The sequence below is a fragment of the Tiliqua scincoides genome, chromosome 1 (assembly GCF_035046505.1).
Source record: "Tiliqua scincoides isolate rTilSci1 chromosome 1, rTilSci1.hap2, whole genome shotgun sequence".
NCBI classification, from domain to species: Eukaryota; Metazoa; Chordata; class Lepidosauria; order Squamata; family Scincidae; genus Tiliqua; species Tiliqua scincoides.
In genome coordinates, this window is record NC_089821.1 from 219,785,608 (window position 1) to 219,803,276 (window position 17,669).

At 42.0% G+C, this 17,669-nt stretch overlaps 1 protein-coding gene across 1 annotated transcript; it reads right to left on the minus strand.

The window, feature by feature from the left end:
* Positions 1 to 250: 250 nt before the first annotated feature.
* On the minus strand, positions 251 to 15,931 carry RSPH3 (radial spoke head 3). The gene is made up of 8 exons (XM_066622783.1): positions 15,798 to 15,931; positions 15,042 to 15,126; positions 13,271 to 13,418; positions 10,671 to 10,816; positions 6,945 to 7,148; positions 4,285 to 4,447; positions 3,867 to 3,953; positions 251 to 450 (listed from the first exon to the last, which is right to left on the minus strand). The coding sequence occupies exons 1-8, from the start codon at positions 15,929 to 15,931 to the stop codon at positions 251 to 253; spliced, it is 1,167 nt and encodes a 388-aa protein (XP_066478880.1).
* Between the last annotated feature and the right edge of the window lie 1,738 nt (positions 15,932 to 17,669).

The following is a 17,669-nucleotide window of genomic DNA, read 5'->3' on the forward strand; positions in this document are numbered from 1 at the left end:
AGTGTCTCATGAAGCTGCTAAACCAGCCCCCTTGATTGACTGCAACACAGATGCTTCCAAGTCACACACTGTTCTATAAAGGTTAAGACTGCCTTCATATTCACCTTTGAATCAGTTTGTTTAAGATTAAAGTCTAAACTGCTGGATATCCTTTTATTCAATATCATAACATATTGGTAGATAACCAAATGTGTCTTAACTTTCTGAAAGGACCAAGTAATTCTTTCCCATTACCTGATTCTTTTGGTCATCATTGCTGTTTAGGTCCCTTAATTCCTGACTTGTGGGATTTTCTTAGATGAATCTCTCCTGGCACACCAGAAGACCGTCTGGTTGATGAAGTGCTTCCAAAGACTTTGAAAGGGTCCCTCTTAGGAGAACGACGTCTTCTAAGCTTTTCATATGTGACAAAGTCCTTTAGCCTCTTTCCAGCCACCTCTCTAACTAAGCCTGCAAAGTTAAGTTTCTTTGAGTTAAAATTTATCCAGGAAAACATGGAGATAATCTCACCCAAACTACAGTCTGCAAGCCAATCATATTTGATGCTTCACTGGCAAGGGCTCGGGATAGGGAAAGGAACAACATTGGTAAAATAAGGTATAACTGATAAAACAGGTTTGGTCATAAAATAACAGTGACAAGAATGTCAGGTGAAATAAAATGAAGTTTATGTGTGCATGGAAATGGAGAAAGCAGAAGGTTAGATCAGTCAAGTCTGTTGTCTTGACTGTCTAGCAGTCAAGACAACATGCTACATCCTTGGCTCACGCTACACAGCAAATCTTTGAAACCTGTGACATACTTTGCATGGGGAGCTGCTGCTCTAAAAAACTAAAAGTCCTACTGAGCACATGCAAGTCCCAATGCCTGCCTAAGGGTTTGATCCTAAGTGATGCGCACCAGCCCAGGGCTGGCATGCACTGTCACAAACACGCCGTAAGGCATGCCTGCAGCAGTCAGTTGTGGCCCAGCGCCAGAGCAGGCTCAGTGCAAGTCTGTGCTGGGCCAGAGCTGGTTGGAGGCCAACCGGATGCCACCCGGCGCTCTGTGTAAGCAGAACAGTAAGTCAGGGCAGGGAGAGAGGTGTTCTGGGGTGGGAGGAGGTTAAGGGGAAGGTGTGGTGGGGAGAGGGTGGGGCGGGAAGGGAGCAGCAGAGCTCAGCTCTGCTGGATCCAAGGCCCCACGTCAGGCCTACCAGTAAGACATGGGGCTATTTTACTCTGTGCCAACTAAATAGCCGGCACAGAGTCAAGTAGCCCCATTGCAGGGCCCCTTACCCAGGGGAAGGGGACCCCTGCAGCCCTGGGAAGCGGGCAGCTCAGGATTGGGCTGCCTGATGATGTTTTGGATTGGGCATTGAAGTGGGTATTATGTGGTAGCCTTCTCTATGGCTCATGTTATCATGAAATTCAATGTCCATAGTTAAGCAGAAACAGGCAGGATCTAGCTCAAAATGAACACTTTTGGATCCCACTGATATCAGCAAGAGAGAGTGATTAACAGCCCAATCCTATTCTTAATTTATGCTGCTGGACTGTGCGTTCTGGTGGCATAATGTGCCTTCTGGCTGTCGCAAATGCAACACACTGGAGAGTGCAGCCTGGCTGCTGCTGGCACAGCAACAGACCGGGTACACCTGCCTTAGGTAAGACTCCATGGAGGCAGGAAGTGGGCAGGGAGGTGGTGAAATGGGGAAGGGGTGGAACATCGGGGTGGGGAGGAAGGTGGATACAGTCCAGGAAGGAGGCAGTTTCGGCAGCAGCAGTGTCTACCGAATCTTATGCTCATTCCCAGGCCTTATCTGCCTTCATGGATCCACTCAGATTTGTGCCAGTCAAATAGTTATATAGACAGCTATATATCAGGTGCAGGTCCAAGTAGACCCAAATGTTCCCTTGCCCTGAGGAGGTTTTCAGAGGCCAAAACTCCCCCACAAGATAAGTGGATGCTTTGTTGGCACAGCTGCATCGCCACACAGGAAGTTAGGTAGGATTGGGCTATAAATCAAAGTAGTTTACACAGCACTGAAGTTTGGCTGGTTCGTACCTGCAGTGTACACTTAAAAAAAGCATAAATTCTATACCAGTGGTTCTCACACATTTAGCACTGCAAGCCACTTTTTAGAATGAGAATCTGTTAGGAGCCACTGGAAGTGATGTCATGACCAGAGGTGACATCATCAAGCAGGATAATTTTTAACAATCCTGGGCTTCTATCCTACCCACACTGACCCAGGAGAAAGTCCCATTTACTATCATTGTTAAAAGCATCTTCACAGAAGTCTGTTAAACATACAGATCTGTGACATTTCCCCAAATGCAGCCACATACCATGGTAGCATGAAGTCTGATATAGTCAAAATGAAATATTGAAATGAATGGGGACCCACCTGAAATGGGCTCGCGACCCACCTAGTGGGTCCCTGACCCAAAGTTTGAGAAACACTGTTCTATACCATCTACATACACGACTCCAGTGGTTCTCAAACTGGGGGTCCAAGACCCACCAGTGAATCATGATTCAAGTTTTGGTGGTTTGCAAAACTGACAGGGCAGACCATTGGGCTATGTGCATCAAGGGTTAAGCAAGTTGCTACTGGGGGGGGGCACTGCTACCCATTCACCCTTGTAGGCATACCCCTTGGCATTTATAAATCAAGCAACAGCCTCCAGGGCCTCTAAAAGGATTGAGAACCACTGTACTAGACAGTTTAGATCTCTAATATATAAGATAGAGTGAACTCTCTACATTTGTGGGTTTCCCATCCACAGATTTAACCATCTGTGGATAAAGAGAGTTCACATTGGTGCCCCTTGAGGCTCCTTGCAATTACTTACCTGGAGCCTCCTGAGGCCTCTCCTGCTTCCAAAACCCCGAAGTAGCTTCTGGAGGCTTCTGCAGGCCATTCTGAGGCCCGTGGAGGCCAACAGAGTGAGTCACCAGCCTGGTACAACCCAGAAGAGGCCCCTGGAGGCTCCACGTATTTAATTGTGCAAGCTTTATGAATGGACCCAACAACTGTAGAATATCCCGGAGCGGAGGGAGTCTGGAACCAAAACCCCACAGATAGGAGGGCCCACTGTATTGTGCTATGAGCTTCTCTAATGACAGTATCAGTCTTTCAAATGGCTTTAAATTCTAAATTTAAACTCCTTATAATCTGTTGAGGACAAAGATGCCTATTTGGACTCCATTAATATGCTCTGATACTTTTCTAAACATTAATTACAGTTACTGTTTTGTGAATATCCTACAAACTGAATTTAACAGTAAATATTTTTAAAATATCCAGGGCAAAACAGAATTATGCTCATGCTCAAATCCTGGCCAATGATTATCTGATACCTCATTTAAACCCCACAATGTGATTTTTCTAATGGCAAAAAACAACAACAACAACAGTATTTATATACCGCTTTTCTACAAAAAGTTCACAAAGCGGTTTACAGAGAAAATCAAATATCTAATGGCTCCCTATCCCAAAAGGGCTCACAATCTAAAAAGATGCAACACCAGCAGATAGCCACTAGAAAAGACACTGCTGGGATGAGGTGGGCCAGTTGCTCTCCCCCTGCTAAATAAAAGAGGAGCACCCACTTGAAAAAGTGCCTCTTAACCAGTTAGCAGGGGTTAATTAAAAACAGTTAATGTCATGGATATTTTTTTGGTAGGATTGCCCAGCAATTGAGGTTAACTCCGTGGGGTTTATCCAAACTGCCCTTCAACAAGTGTACGAATACTAATTTAAAGTAGTGTTTAATTTGTCCTTTGTTTTAATGTTTTTGATACCTCTGTAATACTATCTTTTTCTTTAAAAAACCAGAAAACATTAGCTTGTTTTTATTCTCCCATTTCTTCTAACTTACACTCCAGCATATCTCTTCCTAGAAGTCTCCTCATCATATTCTGTTGTACTTTGTTCATCAAATATGGAAGGAATCCATCCTCAATATCTATACAAGGTAGAAAGAAACAAGTTTTATATAGTTATCTGTGATGAAATATGGATATTGGATATCTTCCAAGTTATCCATGCTTTGGTACCTGGAATGTATTGTATGTGGGGCTACCTTTGCATGTGTTTGGAAAATTCAGATGGTTTAAAATAGGACTGCTGGCTGGAGCCCACCGTAGTGATCATATTCCATCAGAAGAGCCTCATTATCTCTCAGTGTGTTTCCATGTACCTCTCATAGGGCTAGGTGTCACGCACTCAGCTGGATTATTTCTATGATCCCACACGCTAATTTAAAAATGCTAAGAACCCAAAAGAGTGATGCATACCTCTTTCGACTATATCGTAGAAGAACCCAGTATTCTGGAGATGACTAAAGACTGAAGGGATGAGGTCAGTCAAGTATTCCATTGCAAATGCCCTTGCTGCGATTTTCTCAGAGACTTCTTTCTCTGTTTCATTTTGATCATATTGTTGGACCATTCGACGATCCTTTGTTTTGAAAAAAGGCACATGTAACTTTAAGTACTGTATTGCAAACATTTTCCCCCCCCCACTTTCTGTTAATATCTGAGGTTAGACAACCAATGAAATGCAAGAAAGCTTGTTGACCCCTGAATGAAAAAGTAATCGTTAATTATTATGAATGGGAACACAAATGAAGATAGATCACATTATTAACATGATCAATTTATAAAGAAACCACATCGTGACCAAATATTCTGAAAAAAGAAAAATGATACCAGTAGAGTTACAGTCATTTCTTCAAACCAATTCTTCAAATGTTTCTTTTGTTCCAGTAGGAAAGCCTGCTGAAGGAAGGATCTTTTGGCTACTGAGTTTGTATCCTAATTCAACTTGTTTCACCATGCCTTGGGATTATGACGCCTGTCCCAATTGATGGGAAAGCTGATGGATCAAGGCAGCTTCGTAGTGATTGGTTGGTTCCCTGGAGTGAGTAACAATTGCTTCCAGAGGACCAGGCAAGGTCTACATTCATTGCACTGGCTGTCTCTCTACATGTGGTGCCTTCCCTGACACCCATTGTTTTGCAGTAGCACACTTTTGTATCCTTCATGGGTGGGGAAACTGACAAGCTTCAAATATTATGAGTGTGGCATGTGGCTATGGTCAAAAATTACCTGCATAGTTCCACCATAACATTTGTAGTGGCTGTGAGATGGATCAGCCACTGGATGGATCAGTATCATCTTGCCTTCAATATGTGCTACAAGAAATGCTGTCTTGCTGACGTGACCTTCTATTTAAATAACTTGCATTGCATTTTAGGTCAATGAAGAAGAAGCTTTATTTGAACTAGGAACTTAAGTATCGTTGCATTGGCTACAAATGGTCACTAGTTTGCCTCTGGTGAGCAGGTAGTACATATTGTCTCTGAACCTAGGAGATCTATTGCAGCCTCAGCTTTAAGTAGACTCCATGTAGTCCATGAAAACATGGTCCATTATAGATTTGTTAGTTTTGATTCCAAAGCTGCATAGCTGCAGCCACTAGAAGCTAAAGTGAACCTAGAAGTATATAAACAGCACCTGGAGGAACTAGGGGGTGTGGGTTGGAGAAGGAGTGCAGGTTGGAGAGGAGACTGGACTTCGGCTTGGCAACTCTGACTGATTGGACTGACTTACCTGGAATCTGACCTTGAACTGTGACTCTGCTTATTGACTCTGGACTTTGGCCTGGATACTCTGACTGATTTGACTGACTTACCTGGAATCTGTGGATTGTGACTTGCTCTGACTTTTGCTTGCTGCGCTTGGGAGTTTAACAAGGGAAACTAATTAGCTTTAAGCGGGCACGAGGCCTAGTGAGGAGGAGCTCTGGCAAGACACTTGGCACTGGCCAAGACCCATGACCAACAGAAGGTCCATCTGGCTGGGCTGCCCCCTTCACCCTTAATACCACTGTGCCCAATGTACCATTGGGGCTGGAAAGAGGGTACCATGAGAGACCTAGTGCAGGTCACCACAGCAGGGTCCCCAGCAACCTGTCATCAGCATTGTTTTCTATAGACTTTGGCTCATCAATATGATGATCATTTTTAGTTCTTGTGGAACTCCCAACATGCAAAAGTGTTTTTTGGCAGTTGGCCTTAGTATACTCTTATAACAGCTGAATACTACCCTCTATCTCTTCTGGCATTATGGTTTCAGTAGGAACTTTTTCACCCAGGGCAAATAGTCTTAAACACGCTGGGGAAACCTGATTGGTCAGCAATGTGTACATATTATGTGTATCATCTTCACTACTTTGGAACATACTGATGTAACATCTGTATGATTGTCACAGTCATGTTTGTCACATAAAATATGAAGCTGTATGCTTAGAGAGGTATTCTTGGTGAAGACTACTCTGCACGGACACACCCGCTTACAGCTCAAGGGAACTTCTTTTGCAGGTGATATGAGCATTCTTGTTTGGGTAGACATTTAGTGGTGAGGACAACTGAAATGCTAATTTCTGCAGTATAGGTGCAATCTTGGTATCCACGGATCTGGCAACCATGGATTTAACTCCCTGCAGATATTGGAGATCATCATTTGAATACCTTTAAAATGAGAACTTATTCTAGGAAATTATTCCATTCCACTCAGCACCTCTAGTGGCTGAATGTGGCATATACTGATGCTGGGAGACCTAGAAGTGCATTTTTTGAGCTATTTTGAGCGCTGCTTGGAAACCACATGGTAAAAAATGTGATTTTGGTGCAATTTTTTTTTTCCATTTTAAAGGCATTGAAATGGCAACTCCAGTATCTGTGGATTTCAATATGTGGAATGGAACCCTGGCAGATACTGAGGTCAGACTATATTAAAAAACTAGAATATGCATTTTTAGAAATGCAATAGATAGAGATTGTTCTCTGGTTAATATTTTAGCAGGGTTAAGCCTTGAGTACTTAGAAACATGAACAAAAGAACAAGCAACAACAAACTGCAGTTCATTCACTTGCAGTTTACATCATTTATACCTTTTCCTCCCTATGTCGCCTTTCCTGCTCTTCCAGGCGTTGCACTTCAGCCATTTCTGCATTGCGCAGTTCGTGATAAGCATTCTGATAGGCCTTCAGGTTGAGCAGGTCCTCTTCTTCCGTGACCTCCAACAAAGCTTGCTCTATAGTTTTTCCAACCAGAACTTCAAGGATTGGTTTGACTTCAATATTAAAGTCAAAAAGCTGAGATATACGTAAATACAGTTCAGTGTCTCTCAACCAAACATCATGTATTTTGAAGGCGGACACAACATACTTAATTCCAAAATAGCTGGTGCCTGTTATTAGCCCCTCATTAGTAACATGGGGATATCACCTACCTATCTCATATACGTTATTGAAATAATATATCTGCTAGGGGTCCTAATAAAGGTATTACCCTGTTGATGTTTTGATTATTTTTGTTCTAAGGACCAACCTTTTTTAGATGGACTTATAGCCCAATCCGAAGATGCCCTTACACCACTGGGACTAGAGTTCCAAAGGCATAAAGCACTTTATGGTAGTTGCAAATGCAGAGTGCCTGTGGAAGCAACCGGGCGTTCCTGCAAGTGGTGAGCAGTGGTGGCGGTGTGCCAGTGGACCCTCCACTACCCTGGTGCTGGTAAGTTCCAGGGTAGTGCATGGGGTATGGTGCATGGGGTATGGATGTATGGTGCATGGGGTATGGTGCATAGGGTGGGAGGGAGGCTGGAAGGGGGTGGAACAAGGCGGGGAAGGGGAGGAGACAGGGCAGAACAGGGCTGGAAGGAGATGATATTGGCGGCAGCGGCGGCGCTTCCAATGTCCTATCCCACTTCCAGACCTTGATCTGCATTCCTGGGTCCACTTGGACTTGCGCCAGTGAAATCATTGGTGCAGGTTTGAGTAGATTCATTCCAGCAGCAGAGGTCTACCCCCGCTTAGGGGAATAAATATTCCCTTACCCAGAGGAGACCTCTGGGACTGTCCTGCCTCCATAGGATTCAGTGCATGCTCTGGTGATGCAGAAAAGGATAGGGCCCTTGAGACAAGGCCATAAAAGCCACTTATGCTAACAAACAAGCTGAATGAACCAAATGTCAATGCTATGTTTATGGGTGTTTATAGCTAAACTAGTTTAAAACAACTTATTAGTTTATATGGTTAGGAAATAGGGAAAAGTGTTTATATGTTTAGCAATACTTATATGTTCAGTACCAAAAAGCATTTTTTTGGTCTTTGTCTGCAACTGCAAATTGCAAGCAGGCTGTAAATTAATCTAAAGGAATGTCTCTTGGCAAACTGTCAAGGACATCAGATAAGGTAAACGCTTCATGTAAAAAGGGAGTAAGAAGCTGGAATTTCCATCTTTCAAGCTTAATTGCTAGTATGATAAATGAAACTAAACTGAACAGATGAAACCCATGGCAAGAAAAAGCTTTTTGGATTTTAAAATATAATTCAAACAGGCTTTCCCTTTTAAACCAAAATATGCACAGGGAAGAGTTATTTACACCAGAGCATCATAGAAGTGCCAAATAAATTACTTAGCATGCTTGCATGCCAATAGTTCTTTAATGCCTCAATAATTATAGATATTGTTTTTTAAAATGTAATTAACACACATATAAGGGCATAGTAGCTTCAGTAATGAATTTTAGCTGTTAGATCAAGCATAAAATACACAGAAAGGTGAAAAGCTATTAAGGGGCTTAAAGCCACAAGTTTAGAAAGGTGAAAAGCTATTAAGGGGCTTAAAGCCACAAGTTTGAAAATGTAATTCAAATGTAACCTTGAAGAGGCAGATGTCTGGCAAAAGTTAATTAACAACACTGGAATGTGGTACTCCTTACAGCTAAGACTCTTATCTCCTCTGTAGACTCAAGGTCCTGCCTACTTTAATTGGAACTAAAGAGTTACAACTCAAAGAGAGACAGATTTAGATACTTTTAATTGGAACTAAGGAGTAGCCAGGATGCACTTGCAATAATAAATTATATCTCTCTTGGCACCAAGAGGCGAAACCTAAAGGTTATACACAGGTTAGAGACATTTTAATGAGGAGATCTAAGCAGACAGTTTATCTTGTTTGGCAGAATGGACAGGAACAGATAAGCAGAAATAACATTCCAGAGAAAGTCCCCTAATTAAGCCAAAACATAATGGGAGCCTCTGTCAGAGCTGAAAGCTGACAGAAAAAGCTGGATTTAGTTAAAATGAATGAGAAAGGTCTCTTAAAATCCTTTTTACAATAAGAGTTTAGTTTGTCCTGTATTGAATAAATGAAATTACACCACTATACAGATCACATATAGAGAATTACACATGGAATATAGAGGAAAGACCAAAAGGCTTAGTTTAAACAGAGGTTAGCAGAAAGCCCACAGTGATTGATGAGACCAGACAAAAAGGAATTTGGAAAGATAGCACTGGGGGCTCTGCCAAGGCCAGAGATAAGCACAAGACATACCAAAAATCTAGTTCAGTAATAAATGAGTAAACAGTGCCACCTAGTGGCTTTTGAAATCTTTAAATTCTATATGTCTTAAATGTACATTTTGCCTTTTTTGGAACTTGTAACTTAAAACCAACCAATTAAATGTTTGTGAAGTTATCTGTGGCCAACCCTGAGAAAGCCCCCATTTCTGATGTCACACACCAGCCAATGAGAAATGTAAGACTCCTCAAACAAAGGAGCCAGAATCCAATATGAGTGAGAGGCTCACACTGGAAAATCGCTTTCTCTGAGGGCTATGAGAGTTCCCACATGGCTCTCATTGCTCTCTTAGCTTTGGACAGGAGTCCCTGAGAAGCCCGTTGCTGGCAACGAAATAAAGCTTGCAGATGATCACCACTCTTGCTTACTGAGTTTGCTTTTGAACTTTGCTTTGACCTTGCAACACCCTAATTTATGTTAAAGCTTTGTTTTTTCCCCCTGAACTTTTTCATTGATAAATCATGAATTATCTGCTCACTCAATTTCTCTTGCAAGTTGACGGACAAAATTGCTGGGTGGCTTTCTTGTTAGTGTATCAGGACAAAAAATATAGTTAGGTGAAGTTTGGGCCTGTAAATTCTCCCAGCAGCACTGGTTCCCACTGTCCCTAGAATCAATGTCCCTGATTGTTATGGTACCTTGTCCCGCCTACCAGTTGTCGCTATCTTCTGCCTGTTCACAATGAACTCTGGGACTTTTTGTTCTAGAGTAAGCACATGGAGAAGCACAAATCTCTGTCTCACTGATTACAAATCCCAGTTTAACTGCTGCACAGGCATGCTCTCTCTATTCTAGTGGTCTGGGCCAGAAACTCAGTGCTTGTGACTTGCTCTAACACTGCTTCTGCTTGGTTGCAGCAAACCTCACAACAAGGTATGGGCAATGGGTCCATAAATACAGGGAAATAAGTTTCCATAAATATCCTTAAACATTACATACAATTCAACCCCCATTTTTTAAACTTGGTAATGGAGTTGCAGCCTGTGCTGATCCCCTCAGTTCTTCTGAAGCTAGTAAAGTATACTCTTTCTTGCTCCCACACCTGGGCCTTGGCCTCATGAAAATTATTTCCAATTTATGTCCCTGAAGCTGCTAGATGCACAGGAAGGGAAGCTGCCATTGCACCAACGGCTACTTCTCTTCTTCTTCCAGGGCAAATAGCAGCTTTGGGCATATGTGGTTTTTGTTGGGACTGGAGCTATCAGGAAAGGTTACTACCCTGACCCCTTTGCATATAATCTTAATACCTCTCCTTCTTCTATTTGTGTGGCTACATCAACTCCAGTTTTCTCTGGAATGAAGAGTGGGGTTGCTGGTCTCGCCAGAAATTCATCTGTTTGACACTCATTATCAACTTCAATAATGCGGTCCGCAATCTCTTCCAGATACAATTCTAGAACAAATGACACAATAAGGACTGTTTTTAGGGTGCTCCTATCTCCCATCACATGCAATTGTTCTACAGTACATTTACTGAAAACATATGCCTTGTTCATTAGGTTACTTATTTCATATCTATTCCATCTTTATTTTATGGTGAACAAAGTAGTATGTACAACAAATCTTTACAACAGGTTCACTTTATTGTCAAATCACTTTAAAATGAACTCTCCTTAGAAAAAGAAGGTTCACTACACAATAAGTTATTCACTTTATGATGGGCTCACAATTGTCACCAAAAGGATGTCATGGGTGATAGATAAGCCAATCAGCCATGCGAATGCAAGCATCTGGTAGCATCTCAGCCAGTAGCAGCATTTTTAGCATTGTGGCTGTATGTACTGAGGGAAGGATACTGCCTTGTAATCTGAGTTTTATAATTACATCATTGTGTAAACTGAAATCATGACCCCCAAAGAGCGCAGTAGGTACTTTTAAGACAACCTGTTAGAGAGGGAAATAGCTTAGTTCTGTGGCAGAAACATTAGTTTTCAAGGTCTTGGAACAAAATAATTACCAAAAAATGTGTTAATGGGTACACTTTACAATAGTTTCCCAATACACTGGGGTCTCCAGAACAGATTACAATTGTAAAGTGAGGGTCAACTCTACAATGAAATGGGAACAGTAGAATACAAAATAGCACAAATCCTGTCTCTGCACAGGGTTGTTGTAAGGATTATATTATGAGAAGGTATGTAAAGTGCTTTGAATACTGTAAGACACTTGACAATTAGACAATTCTATGCACACTTACCTGAAAGTAAGTCCCATTGGCCATAGCTGAACTTATATCTGAGTAAACATTGCATTATATCAGATTGCACAACATATATAAATGCTTCTAACAGAAGATAAAGGGGGAAATGTAAACATAACCTCAGCATTAGAGCTGGAATCTTGTTTAATAAAGGTGTAGAGTGTGTATCTGTGTGTACGCAAACACTAGGGTTGCCAACTCTGACTGACACCATTACTGGAGGGTTTTTTCCCCTCCTAAACTGAGATTCAAGCATCACTGAGATTATCTTGGAAATTCCTGGTAGCCCTGTTGAAATCTCCAGGCTTGCTTTCAGTAGTAACCTGGAGATCAATGCTGGTTCCTGGAGACTCCAGGTCAAACCTGAAGGGCTAGCAACCCTAACACACACACACACACACACACACACACACACACACACACACACACACACAAGAACGCCTACACTAGCAATTTATTCCTCACATCCTGAAAGAAAGGCATTGCTTGAGTTTGACTTCAAACTAGCAATCCACTACAACCAAATAGGCTGACAACCCAAGCCTAACCATGATTGCTTGGAAGTAAGCACCAGCGGGCTCAACAGCAGTGTTGGTGCTAGGTTGCAGGGGGCCCTGGGTCAAAGCCTGTACTAGATGTTCTATGGTGCCCTTAGTGGTGCTCTGGGGCTATCAACTAAGGTTGATCTAGCCAGGTGATGGGCATGGGCCTTTGGCTAGTGCCTGACATGACCAGTCCAGAATGCCAGCTCTGCCCAATAAGACTTTTCCCCCCTGATATACATAATGTTGCAATTTGAGATTGAAGTAGTAGGTATAAAATATGGCTGATTGCAACCACATTTAAAGTGATACCAACTGACTTCAGGGGGATACAAAGGAAAACAAAACTACTAGGAAACCTAGATCAGGGCTGATTTATCCATGAGGCCAACTGAAGCGGTCACCTCAGGCAACAGTTTAGTGGGGGATGTTCATCTCTGTTCACTCACTTGTCTCCACTGCTCCTCCCTCCACCCCCTGGATTGGAAAAGGAAGAGGGGGACAGAGAGGAGAAGAAAATGTGGAGGGGAGGAGAGTGCTGAGCTAGAACATTGGGGAGTGGGAGGAGCAGAGCCTGTTACATCATCAGTCGGGGGGCAGCATTTGGTACGACACCTTAGGGGTCAGGAGGCCTTGGGACATTTCTTTAATATATTTTTATCTTGCCTTTCCCCCACTAACACTATGGGTGCCCAAAGTGACTTGTATAAAATCCAGAATATATAATCAAAACCATATACGCAAAACACACAACAGCACACAGCAGCAGCACATCTGTGTACAGATATAAGCAGATAGATATCTCATTGTTCTATGGACAAAAATGAATGTACAAGATTTATGCTGCAAACCTAATCACACTTTCCTGAGAGTAAGCCCCACTGAGCAAAATAGGACTTACTTCTGAGCAGACCTGGTTAGGATTGTGCCCTTAATCAGTTGCTCAACTGTTTTAGTTGGAAAGCAAGCTAAAGCATGCTTGTCTCTATTACCATCATTTTGATTTACTGTTTTTGACTTTTGAAATTTGTCTGTTTAATCTATGTTGCTTATACCTTATATGTTGAGGTCTAAGAATCACAAAAGTGCTTTTCTAGTGCTCTACCTGTTTGCACGTCAACACGGAGTCTGCTCTCAATAATCTCTGGAGCAAGTGTTTCTGTATCAAGTTCATCCTTTGCTCGCTTTCTAGCCAGCATTTTCCTGTGGGCTTCTCGTTGCTTCTGCATCTCAACAAGATTAGGTTCCGAACTCTGGATAGTGGGGGGGAGGAAAAAAAAAACACCTACTATTTTAAAGTGACAATTTAGTCTGGATAGCAGAGATTTGAAAAATTATGATTTTAGCTTAAGTGGTTTTGCCAAACCACTCCTTCTCAGCCTCAGTCTTTCCATCTGCAATATGGGGATATTAATACTTACCATAAAGAGTCGTCATAAGGATTCCATCAACATAATACATGTTAAATGTTTTGCACACTCAAAATGTGCTATACAAATGTTAATGTGTGAATGTATCCCCTTGAAAAGCATTGCATTAGAGATGATGCATTAGAGATGATGGGGGGACATGATTGAGACATACAAAATTATGCAGGGGATGGACAGAGTGGATAGGGAGATGCTCTTTACACTCTCACATAATACCAGAACCAGGGGACATCCACTCAAATTGAGTGTTGGGCGGGTTAGGACAGACAAAAGAAAATATTTCTTTACTCAGCGCGTGGTCGGTCTGTGGAACTCCTTGCCACAGGATGTGGTGCTGGCGTCTAGCCTAGACGCCTTTAAAAGGGGATTGGACGAGTTTCTGGAGGAAAAATCCATTATGGGGTACAAGCCATGATGTGTATGCGCAACCTCCTGATTTTAGGAATGGGTTAAGTCAGAATGCCAGATGTAGGGGAGAGCACCAGGATGAGGTCTCTTGTTATCTGGTGTGCTCCCTGGGGCATTTGGTGGGCCGCTGTGAGATACAGGAAGCTGGACTAGATGGGCCTATGGCCTGATCCAGTGGGGCTGTTCTTATGTTCTTATGTTCTTATGATGTGAAGCAAAAGCTCTATTTGTGGTGTTATGAGGGCCCAGTCATACATCCAAGGAACCACTTGCTGCTGCAGATATCAACCTACAAAGATGAACATGTGAATCAGGCCACAGTGTTATGATTCTCCAGGATAAATGTGTATACTTTTATACATAGGACGTTAGGAGGTCCGGTCTGGAGGGTAGAGCTGCTATTATGTCCAAAGATAACATCTGAAGGGTAGCAGTTCAAGATCACTGGAAGCTTCCATGAGCAGTGAGACTTTAAAGAAGTGATTGACAAGCTGGGCTGAGCTTTTCTTCCTGCTCTTTGATGAGAGCAAAGAAGCTGCCCTTGTGAGAGGGAAGGAGCTGTTTGTCAGCATGGGAGGCAACCATGGCCAGAATGGTTACCAGGCTGCTGAATGATTCATCTGGAATGTTGTTCGTGAAAGATTAGAACTCTTTGGGCCCAATCGTACCCAACTTCCTAGCAGTGATGCAGCCATACCAATGGGGTATGTGCTGCACCCTGCAATAGGGAGGTAAACACGGAAGGCTCCTCAAGGTAAGGGAATGTTTGTTCCCTTGCCTCGGGGCTGCATTGCAGCCACACCAGTACTGGAAAGTTGGATAGGATTGGGCCCTTTGTTATTGTAAAAAACCCCTTGGGGGTTTAGAGAAAGCTTGCCGATGTGAACCGCCTTGTATCAAAGTCAAAGGAGTAATCCAATGACCAAGAAAGGTGGTATATAAATACTGGTTGTTGTTGTTATCATTATTACTTTCAGTAACAAAATTCTTGTCTTCTCATATTCAAGAAAGGTATGAGTTGTATAAAAAAGCACTCACCCAAGGTAATGTGCGTTGGGCATATGTGTTACCTCGCACCACTCTCCTGTCATACATGAGGTTCCCATAGCGAACTGAACCTTCACTGTAATACAGACAATGAAGAGTCAAACAAGTGAAACAAAATTTCAAAAGGTGTTGTTCAACAAGTATTCTTCCAGAAAGAGACACCCAGAGCCAGGTAAAAGCCTAAATAATAATAGAACCTCTTCAGAAGTTCTCTTGAGGGTTAAGGAGGCTACATACAGTCTCCCTGACTCTCAGAAGGGCCTCCAAATGTGACCAGCTCCAGTCATGTTCAGAAGACAGCAGGTGGAGAGATCCGTGAGTTTGGGACCTGCGGTAAGGTAAAACTGTGGATCTTGAATCCACGGAAAAAGAGGCCCCACCTATAATCTCTACAGAATCCCATAGAACCCCATTGAATTGAGGTCCCAATCCAAGAACTATTGGAACAAAACTTTAAAGGCTATATTTATAAATTGTTTTATATTATAGAATAAGAATTTATAATCCCTATTCCATAATGAGACCTTTGAGGTATACCACATTTTAAATTAAAAGTAGGATTTTTTTTTCTTTTAAACAAAAAGTTTTAACGAATCTTAAAAAAATCCAATTTAAATTTAAAATTGTGATTTTTCTGATTTTAAAAAAGTCATTGGTTTTCATCCACCCTGCTTCCCATCACCCCTTTTAACTTGGGGGTAAGTATATGAAATACTGGGAGTGTTAGCCTCAGATTTCACCACTCACTGATCAGAGGTTTCTGGGGTTGTTGACCGGTAGCGCCTTCTGACGGGCAGAGCTCGGGGACGGCTGAAATAAGAGTAGGTTCTAGAAGGTACTGAAGCACCCTCTTGGCTGAAAAGTATAGAGCCTGAGGTCATTGTGGGTCTTAGTCACATCAGGTTCCAACAGACTTAGCAAAGTGGCACTGTAGAACACATCTCCCTGCCAACAGTTGCTAGTTGATGTGGGGTCCCTTCCACAACAACTGTTTCCAAGGTAAACAGATCCTGGGTTAACCTGCTTTGCTAGTGATCTAGAACTTCCATTCAGTGTTGTTAAGCTCTAGACTCTGTCACCTGAGTTTTAGGTAGTTCCAGTGAATATTTCTTGTCCCAATCTGTCTTTTCTAGAGCAGTGCACAGAGATGACCCACAACATTGAAAGAAAAGTAGAAATGTTGCCCCTCAGTGTTAAAAATACAAAAATGAAACAATTGATGATTTGTGACTTTTAACAGTACATTAACATCTACTATCTGAGGTGGCAACCAGCTTTGTGTAGTAGGATCAGCACTGGCTGTGTCCCCTGAATGCTGCTGGTATTTCTCAGCAGCTATTGTTTAAAGAGCTGTATTTTAATATTGTCACTGATTCTGGTCTTGCAAAATCTTAGTACAAAAATACATGTGAGAATCTGTCTCAGTTTAAAACTGTTCTATTGATGTGTCTTTATTTTGGGTGGGGTATGTGTTCATCATATCTCCTTGCCTGCTGCTCCAATTACTTTGCCTTTTGAGTGGGTCAGTTTTATATTGTACAACCTGTTTCATAAACAAAAAAAGATGATGTGATGGATTATTTCTCTGTTTTCAGATGTTTGATTTGGATTCCTAGGTGTTTGGAAAGCCAGAGGCTATTGGTATTGCCTATTGGTTAGTGTTCATTGCACACAGCTGTCTGTTTCAGTGATTTACTGGGTCAGCAGTTGAAGGGGGGAATTGATGTATTTACTATCACCATCCCAAGCTGAGGAAACCAGGTGGGGGGCTGCCTGGGAAAGTCTCCCCACCCAGAATTGCACAGAACCCAGTTGTTTTTCTTTGCAACCAAATTGCAATAGTACCCACAATAGCTCAGATATGACAACCCACTGAATTACTAGAGAACATGGATTAGGTCAAGTAAGGAGTCAAAATATAACCATAAAAAGTGTTAATAAAAACCCCAAGAAAAAGAAATTAAACAAAATGGGGAAGAGATGGAGAGAATTAGAACAAGCAGGCTGGTGAAAAATGGCTGAACTTTGATGGATGGTCCCTATAGCTTGAAAAAACTGGATGCAGTAACAAATAATGCCCAGGAGGGAGATTCAGGTAGCTACTTCAGAGCAAAGCTCTTCAATACCAATGCCTATTACTGCCCTGATGAAGCTTGCAAGCTGGCTTGTAGTACAAAGAGCAAAAAAACAAACAAAAAAAAAAAACCAAAAAAAAAACAAGCAAAATCCCATTGAGTTCAATGGTATTTACTTCCAGATAAGTGAACATTGGATGGTGGCCTAAATGTGTCTAGCTAGGAATACAGTCCCTATTGCTAGTTAATTATGTTGCCTCAGGATTCCTGACCGCCTGTACTTACTGAGGAGTAAGTAGGAGTGCTTTCTGAAAACCAGGAAATGGTTCTAATGGCAAACCTAGGAAAACACACTCAAGCATTCTTGTGCTTGATTTTAAGACAACTAGGTTTGATTATGTCATGGGATTATCTGATTGGATGAATGAAAACTACCATCTTTTACTTACAGTAAAATGCTGACATCTTTCAGGAGAAGCTTGCAAACTTATGAATGTCTGTCTGCTACTGTTAAATTTCTTCTTCCAATCTTGTTTTTTTTTAT

Bases quoted from the DNA above. Each gene is read 5' to 3' on its own strand.
- RSPH3 (XM_066622783.1), bottom strand. From the start codon at position 15,931: ATGACCTCAGGCTCTATACTTTTCAGCCAAGAGGGTGCTTCAGTACCT. The intron at 15,127-15,797 runs GTGAGTGGTGAA...TCTGTATTACAG, and splicing joins ACCCCAGAAACCTCTGATCA to TGAAGGTTCAGTTCGCTATG. The intron at 451-3,866 runs GTAAGTTAGAAG...TTAACTTTGCAG, and splicing joins AGGAAGAGATATGCTGGAGT to GCTTAGTTAGAGAGGTGGCT.